This window comes from Lactuca saligna, chromosome 5 (genome assembly GCF_052625555.1).
Source record: "Lactuca saligna cultivar CGN05327 chromosome 5, ASM5262555v1, whole genome shotgun sequence".
NCBI classification, from domain to species: Eukaryota; Viridiplantae; Streptophyta; class Magnoliopsida; order Asterales; family Asteraceae; genus Lactuca; species Lactuca saligna.
In genome coordinates this window covers 67,622,381-67,630,565 of record NC_136421.1, presented here as the reverse complement: position 1 = coordinate 67,630,565, position 8,185 = coordinate 67,622,381, and the positions used below count along the sequence as shown (strand labels likewise).

The 8,185-nt window shown below is 31.7% G+C and overlaps 1 protein-coding gene across 1 annotated transcript; it reads right to left on the bottom strand.

Annotated features, from left to right (window-relative positions):
• Positions 1-421: 421 nt before the first annotated feature.
• On the bottom strand, positions 422-6,869 carry ATIM (timeless family protein). Its single transcript, XM_078957516.1, has 18 exons — positions 6,634-6,869; positions 6,369-6,521; positions 5,963-6,122; positions 5,557-5,878; positions 5,332-5,469; positions 5,065-5,257; positions 4,847-4,977; positions 4,553-4,765; positions 4,301-4,467; positions 3,880-3,958; positions 3,244-3,744; positions 2,476-2,876; positions 2,251-2,388; positions 1,967-2,143; positions 1,801-1,869; positions 1,249-1,446; positions 949-1,149; positions 422-880 (listed from the first exon to the last, which is right to left on the bottom strand). Exons 1-18 carry the CDS (start codon positions 6,728-6,730, stop codon positions 553-555), a joined length of 3,666 nt encoding a protein of 1,221 aa, XP_078813642.1. The 5' UTR covers positions 6,731-6,869; the 3' UTR covers positions 422-552.
• Between the last annotated feature and the right edge of the window lie 1,316 nt (positions 6,870-8,185).

The window sequence follows — 8,185 nt, the reverse complement described above, 5'->3', positions numbered from 1 at the left end:
TCGTGCTGATGGCTCTATTGAAAGGCACAAGGTCAAACTAGTTGCTAAAGGTTTTACATAGAAAGAGGGTATAGACTACCATGAAACTTTTTCCCTGTGATCAAGTTTACAACAGTTCGAAATCTTATTGCTTTAGCTATCAAGAATAAGTGAGACAAACTTCTAACTAACTTGTCCTGTAAGTGAATGAGAATATCCTTTTCAATCATTCTCTCTCTCAAATCGATACATGAACATCGTCCAATGCTAAGTATTTAAAGTGGTCATTTGACAAAAAAAAGGTGACCAGCTTGATACATGAGCCACCAATATTTGATCATTTTAATGAACTACTTTTTATTTTTTTCACTAAATAAAGTTTGGATGAAATACTCCCTCGTAGACAATAACTAAAAAACAATTGCTAATATGACAACACATGTGGAAATAAAAAGAAATAAACTAGAAAATATGTAAAGAGTTTCGACTTAATATACACATCACCAGATTAAATTAAATACAAAAAACATAGCAACATTTTTATACTTTTACCAATGAACGATTATGATCTCTTTAATCTTCATCATCTATGATCATTCTCAACTTTCGCCTCACCCCTCCACTTTTTTGAGACATCACAGGACTTTCATTGTTTCCTAACTCCATTACTTCATCATCAACCAATTCATCATTAAGTTCATCATCATCCATATGATTAACACTTTCACTCATCATCACATCTTCCTCTTCACCATTCACAACTTCTTCTTCTTCACTATTCTTGTCATCAACTAAATTGCCTCTTTTATGTGACAACCTCTTCTTCACAACTTTAACATCATCATCATCATCATCATTGGGTGTCTCCTCAGTTGTAACCTTAGTATGCTTCTTTTTGCTCCTGAAATCAAAGTAAATTAGTTCCAATTATACCTATTTGTGAAAAGGAAAGATGGATTTTATTTTTACCTGAAAGCCGAGCTTAAAACAACATCATCATCATCATCATCAACATCATCATCTAATAATTGGTTGATATTTCCATCTTGTGTTCCCTCATTTGTGACAATATTTTGTTTCTTTTTTCTCTTAAAAGATGCACTTAGTACAACATTGTCATCATCTGAAATGTCATCTTGGGTTTTCTCAATTAAGACCTTATTCTTGCTCCTAATATCAAAGTAAAAATATATATTTTTATATATTTATTTAAGAAAAAAATGACAAGTAATAGAATATGCTAAAATAAAAAAAAATAAAAAAAAGTACCTTTTCTTTAGTGATAAAAGTGTTTCACCATCTGAAACATCATCATCATCTCTCAAGTTCATTTTATCATTTGACTTTTGTTTCTTGACACGCAAGCCAAGTTGTGTCAGCTTACGTGTAATTTGTGCTGCTGTGAATGCCACGTCACCTTCTAGTGCACTTGCAATCATGTGACTGCATTTCTTGTGATCTTTAAACCTTTTTTTTTACAAAAAAACATTTTCAAAATTTTTTTAAATTTATATTACTAATCCACACACATTATAAAAGCCCAAGTTTGGCGTGCATTTAGTAAGATGGAACAAGGTGGGATGTGGAAAAAGACGTAAATACCCTCCTTGTCTCACAGAAAATAGCAACTTTTTGTTCTATTTGATAAGATGGAACAAAGTGGGATGTGGAAAAGACGTTAATGCCCTTCTCATGACAAAAGATGGGGCAGGGACTCACTCTTGATCTGTTGTTTGTATAAAAGACAAAAATACCCTCCTTGTCTCATTAAATAGCCTTGGAAAACTTTGTTAATGCTTTTAAATAAATTCAGCAACTTACTGTTCAAATAAAGCTCTGATCTTCATTTCTTGATCTTCATTAAATGCACGTACTCTTTTTCTGACAAATCTAAGAAAAAGAAAAACAGGGATTAGCAATCTTATTGTATTAAATTCATAAAAGATATTAAAATAAATTTTGCACTATTATTATTATAACTACTTACGAAGGTTGTTGAAGTGATGCATCCATGTCTTTTTCATGAATATCTTTATTAATCATTCTCTTTTTTGGTGGAAATTTTAATCCCAATTCTTTAAGTTTTTTTAAAACTTGAGCTGATGAAACTTCCAAATTAAGTTCTGTTACTATACGTTGACTGCAATCTGGAAGCTCTTTATATCTACAATGAATCACCATATTTCAATATATAGATATTTGTTTAATTTAGAAAAAAAAAAAAAAAAAAAAAAAAAAAAAAAAAAAAAGGAAATATTGTAAAACACTTACTTCTCAAAAAGGTCCTTCAGTTTTTCTTCCAGCTCATCATTAAGAACAAGTGGCTTCAATCTTTTTCGTGCCTTTACAGGATTTTCCACTGTTTCAGTTCTTTGAATAAAGTTTTCTGTCCCTTCTCCATTTTCCTCACTTAAAAAACAATTGTATAAATTAATTACAGGATGAGGGTATTTTTGTCTTTTTGCACAATAAAAAAGGTCATCTGTTTGTTCTTACCTCTGGTCATCATCTCTATCTCTCCAAGGTGGAATCACAACATCAGCTTCATCATCACCAAGTGCATCAGCCATGCTTTTTTTAACATATCCATATCCATATCCATTTCCATTTCCATTTCCACCAACATTGTCATTTCCATTATGGGTATTATTGTCATTTCCTCTTTTTGTATACCCATTTCTGCCAAAATCTTGTAACATTGATTCACAGTTTATGTAATGACATTCTTTGCGTGACTTCCAGAAAAGAATTTCCACAAAAAGAAGAGGATTACTCTTCATTTTTCTCAGCATTCTCCTAATTAAATCTGTAAGAAATAAAACAATGTTCTTGTGTTCTTTTAATGGACTTGACTTCTGCTCTTCTAGAATGGTGTGAAATATCATAAGAAGCGATAACTGCAAAAAAAAAATCATTTATTTCAACTTTTTATTCAAGCTTTTTTCTTATTAGAGCCTTATATGTTGAAAAATGGAAGTAAAGTGTTTATTTGTGTATTATTCTTACTCTCATTTCTTTTTATTACAAACTTTTTCATATACTTGAAAAAATCTATTCAATTATAGTAATGAAAACTGACATTGCTATAATTAGGTAGATTTTTCAATACACAATATACTTTATAATTCAATGACAATGCTATAATTGGGTAGATTTTGTTAAAATTAACAAAAGAATGAAAGAAAATTGCTATTTCTTGAATTTAGCACTGTGGATTATATAATTCTTGCTGATTTAGATTTTTCAGAGAATTCAAGGTTTTACCTGATATAGCATAGGAGAAAGTTCCAGATCTTGACAAATTCTTGTTAGTGCAGATATAATGTAATGATTTGTTCTAACAGAATTGCTTTTGTAAAACTTCAACAGCCAACATAAATTTTGGATAATGGTGTTGTTTGCAAGAGAAGAAACCAATGAAGATGCCTTAAAGTCAACTTCATTTCTTGCATCTTGTTCTTCCTCATCATCATCATCATCAGAAGATTCATCCAACATATAATCATTGTTTCCTTCAGTTTCCTCTTTATTTGCATCAGGCTTATCAGATTCTTCATGGATGATGTCATCATCACCATCATCATCTCCAATCTTATCAGCTTTTGAACTTGGTGAAGTTTCTTTTTCTGGAATGCTCACATTTTCAGTTTTTTCATCATCATGAACAAGATCATTGTTTTGAATTGGAATTTGGTCTGTGGTATTTGCATCTTTATTAGTGGTTGAGGGTTTCTTCTTTCTTTTCCTCCTTGACTTTTTAGAAACCTAACACAAAAAAAAAATGTATTCATAGCAATAATAGAATAACAATATACATACAAGCACATCCAGATTTGATTGTAAAAGAAAAGCCAAAAACATTTCAAAATTATGTAGAAAAAAATCTTGAAATGAACATACCCTCAATGTACCACGTGATTGAAGATTTTCCATCAGTCGTATGACTATATGAATTGTTTCAACCAAATCAGCAAGATCACTGATACACAAACAAGATAAAATTGTAAGAAACTGATGAATTAAACAAAAATTACCAATATTGATTTTACTGTTCTATTTGCAAAAAATGTCATTTTAAGTAACAATTTGCACTTATTAAGCAAGACCCCTTTGCTTTAAGAAGCATGTATTCATTACTTGTTGATTATACATGCTTACTTATGTTTTCTATAATTGACTTGTGATATAGAAACTGTAAGAAGTCGTGTTTTTCTGAATTATTTCTTAGGTTTTCTTTATTAGTTCTCAACCACCTCAACTTTAAAAGTTGAGACAAAAAACTCCCTGTTTCAAGAAACTCAATAAGAGAAAAAGAACCAACCTTTTTGGTTGTTTGTGTGCATTAAATGTCTTGATCAAATTAAACAGGAAGTAAGTCATCCCTTGATCTGTCTGATCATAAAATAACTTGTAAAGAAGAACACGTGCAGTTTGAGGCTCCCTAGAATCATCTAGTGACATCTTAAGCACCAAATCCAACATGTTTATCTGCAAAAACAGAGGAAAAAACAGTTAGTAATTTTAACTAAAGCTCCAAGAATCATTTTAAGAAAGAAAGAAACAAAAACCACACCATTATTTTCATGAGAGATCCAGCAGCAGAAAGAAACTTGTAGTCATTTGTCTCCTTCAAACCATCAAATGCAGAACGCCACTTTGATACAACAAGTAGAAACATTGGCTCATTCATTGTTTCAGAAATTGACCCACATATGTTTCCTTCAAACAATGTGCTTTCAGCATCATGATCTTTGGAAGACTCAGATACATTGACTTCAGCATCAGGCTGTTAAAGCATCAAAAACCCATTAAAGAAATATACATTTTCAAGCCTTTTTGAGATGAACCCATTAAGTAAAGATCTCACCTTTGAAGCAAATAACTTGTGATTCTGGAAAGACATAATAAATTCAGCAACCTGAAAGAATATAACAACATCGCTGTTTTCAATAGCATGGTGTTCTTTCTCAATATCCTCACGTATTGACTGCATTAACACTGTTGAGAATACATATGGAATGATTAGTAATGAGTAATGACACCACGGATAACAACAGATAGTTTCATTGAGAATACAGTAATTACCATTATACCCTCCTAACAGGAACTGATTAGTAAAATCATGGAGCAGCCGAAGGATATTCTTGTTTGTTGTTGGCATTCTTCCACTCTCCCATGGCATCTTTTTTGATGAATCACGCTGGTTTTTATGACCTTTAAGCAATGAATCATGAGAATCATAACAAGGGTTTCCTTTAACTAAAACTTTGGAACCATCCTGTATATAAATCCAGTTGATGAAGTTAGTAATGAATATCTGAATGGATCCACAACTAAATGAAAAGCTTTTACCATAGTAACTCGGGTGAATGATCCACTGAACTTTGATCGAGCACCGATATTTAAAAGCATTGTTTGTCTTCTTTTTTCTTTTTCCTCTTCCATTAGAGACTTAAGATCAGTGGCAGTAGCTTCTGCTTCTCCCTCCACCTGATTAACCAATGAACAGATTCAGTAAAGTTACAATAAAGTCAAAACATTAATTGAAACAATTTGAATGATTACATGAATAACTACCTTCATGGAAGCATCTACATGAGCTCTTGCAATTAGCTCAGGAACTTGGCACTTGTATATGTAATAGAATGTCTCTAATAAAAGCAAATTATCTTGGCGAAAAACACCAGAGGAACCACCAACATGTTGTGTTAAAACTAAAATCAAATCCATCACATTCTCTTCAAACAACAGTTCCAAGAATCGATCTCTAAGAAGTACAAATTCAGAAGCTAATCCAGCAACTCGCTGTTGTGTGGTGATGTCTTGAACAGCTAAAATGTTGCGAAATAAAGTGACTACCAGCTGCACCAGTTTCCAGTCATCCTCTGTGAATGAATCCCTGTTTTAAGCATAAAAAATAATTCATTAATGTGTAAAAAATGAAAGCATCACAAGTTCCAAACATGGTTTACATACTACATACCCTTCCAGATGTTCAAGTGGGCTTTCAAGAATGGTAACTATTACTGGGATAGCATGACTGGAAGTGATCATGGACTTCAAACCCCAAAGATATTCAATCTGTTGTGGTATATCTTTAGATGTTGGATCAATTGGCATTGTAAGAAACACCAAAACCTTCACTGCAGTAGTTAATCGAAACAAAATCAGCTTCTTGTCAAGTTTCATTTCAAAATTACATGTTTGCCCGATATATAGGTGAGCATAAGATGTATCATTTTGTATTATTAAGAGCACTTAGGGTATTTGATGAATGAACAGAGTCATTTTACCAAACAGATGGAATACATGTCAATTTTGAATTTCTAATATCGAAATTTGACTCTTTTGATACATAACTATAAACCAACAGTTATAGAAGTAATCACCTGCATTAAGCAACAATGTAGTATCATTTTGACGGTGTTGGATTATGGGCAATATATCTTTACCCACTATGTTCCATTTACAAACTTGTTTGAACACTTCTCGAGTCTCTGGATCGTCTCGCCTTAGAAATCTCAGCAAATCCTTCAAATTATCTGCCCATCGATTACAGCGATTAAAATAATTATCGAACTATGGATATCATTGTGTACGCAAATTAACTCATAAAATGTATAGTATTTGAGTGTCAGCAATGAAAATTTGTACCTAGACAGTATTCTCCTGGAGTGTACCCGATCTGATTGCCATCGTCATCCTCTTCAATGATTCCAAGACCACCGCATATGAACGACAGATTTTCCATAGCTTCTGTATATTTAGGGTTTTAGCTTTTCAGAAGAATCGATATAATCATTCAGAAGTTATACCAAGCGACGATAAACTGAGGAACAGTGACTGATGCTCCGAGTATCGAAGGTGAAGACGTTTGATCGAAAAAGAGTAATTTAAGATCCGATTAGCATTGTGGCGCCAATTTCACTTTTTTCCCGCGCTTTTTGAAGGTCTTCGCCAATTTCACTGCCTTGATACTTTTTAACATATTTAATATTTTAATTATTTATAATTATTAAAATAAGTATAATAATTCATATTCTAAATAAAAACTATTATTAGTTTATATAATAATCAAATACTAACAAAATATATATATATATATATATATATATATATATATATATATATATATAGTTTGATTTATTGTATTTAAAATAGTTTAACTTAAAATACATAATAATCATGTGTATGTAAATAAGGGGACTCATTTAAGATTTCCAAAGCCTTTCACACTACTGTGGCTTGCCATTGGCCTTTGAAAAATAGCTGATGGATATCTAATTTGTCTTCGAGTTTATCCGGTTCGATAGAAGCATAAGTTGGGTTACGAAACCCATATAACATTTGGCCCCCAAATCTTACCCTTCCTAATTCATACATGTATGTTTGTTATATATTTAAAGTTTATCTTAATCCACTTGTTTTCTTTTGATATATATATATATATATTCTAGCCGTTTATCCGTGCAAAGCGACGGGTGCGGATCAACAAAATTACATAAAAAATTTGTTAAACAAAATGATGAACAGATAAAGATTTCTTATACCTGGGCTAGGATTAAACGTAAGACATTTTTGGGCTTATTCGATTTTAATTGAAAGAAAAACAAAAGAGGAGGTAGCGAGCATGAGAGATAACCAAGGTTTTGCGGTCAATGGCAAGCCATTCATGATAGACGAATGCTAGATAATGCGCCTCTTCCAGTTTATATGAAATATTTTATAATGTGTACATCGTATTAGACCGATTCAAATGAATATGAAGAACACTTTGTCAAACTTCGACCCATTCAAAATCTTATCATCATCTTATTTGATTTTTTCATTATTATTGACAGATTCAGTATTTAGTGATTCAATTATATATGAGGAACACTTTGTCAAAGTTTGACCCATTCAAAATCTTATCATCATCATCTTATTTGACTTTTTCATAAATGTTGACCGGATAACATTTAGTATTTACCGATTCAATTGGATATGAGAAACATTTGGTCAAACTTTGACCCATTCAAAATCTTATCATCATCATCTTATTTGACTTTTTCATAAATTTTGACCGGATAAGATTTAGTATTTACCGATTCAATTGGATATGAGGAACATTTGGTCAAACTTTGATCCATTCAAAATCTTATCATCATCATCTTATTTGACTTTTTCATATTTAACCCATTCAATTTGAAGATAAGCTTAGAAGACC

Bases quoted from the DNA above. Each gene is read 5' to 3' on its own strand.
- ATIM (XM_078957516.1), bottom strand. From the start codon at position 6,730: ATGGAAAATCTGTCGTTCATATGCGGTGGTCTTGGAATCATTGAAGAG. The intron at 5,879-5,962 runs GTATGTAGTATG...TGCTTAAAACAG, and splicing joins CCACTTGAACATCTGGAAGG to GGATTCATTCACAGAGGATG. The intron at 4,468-4,552 runs GTGTGGTTTTTG...CTGTTTTTGCAG, and splicing joins GATCTCTCATGAAAATAATG to ATAAACATGTTGGATTTGGT.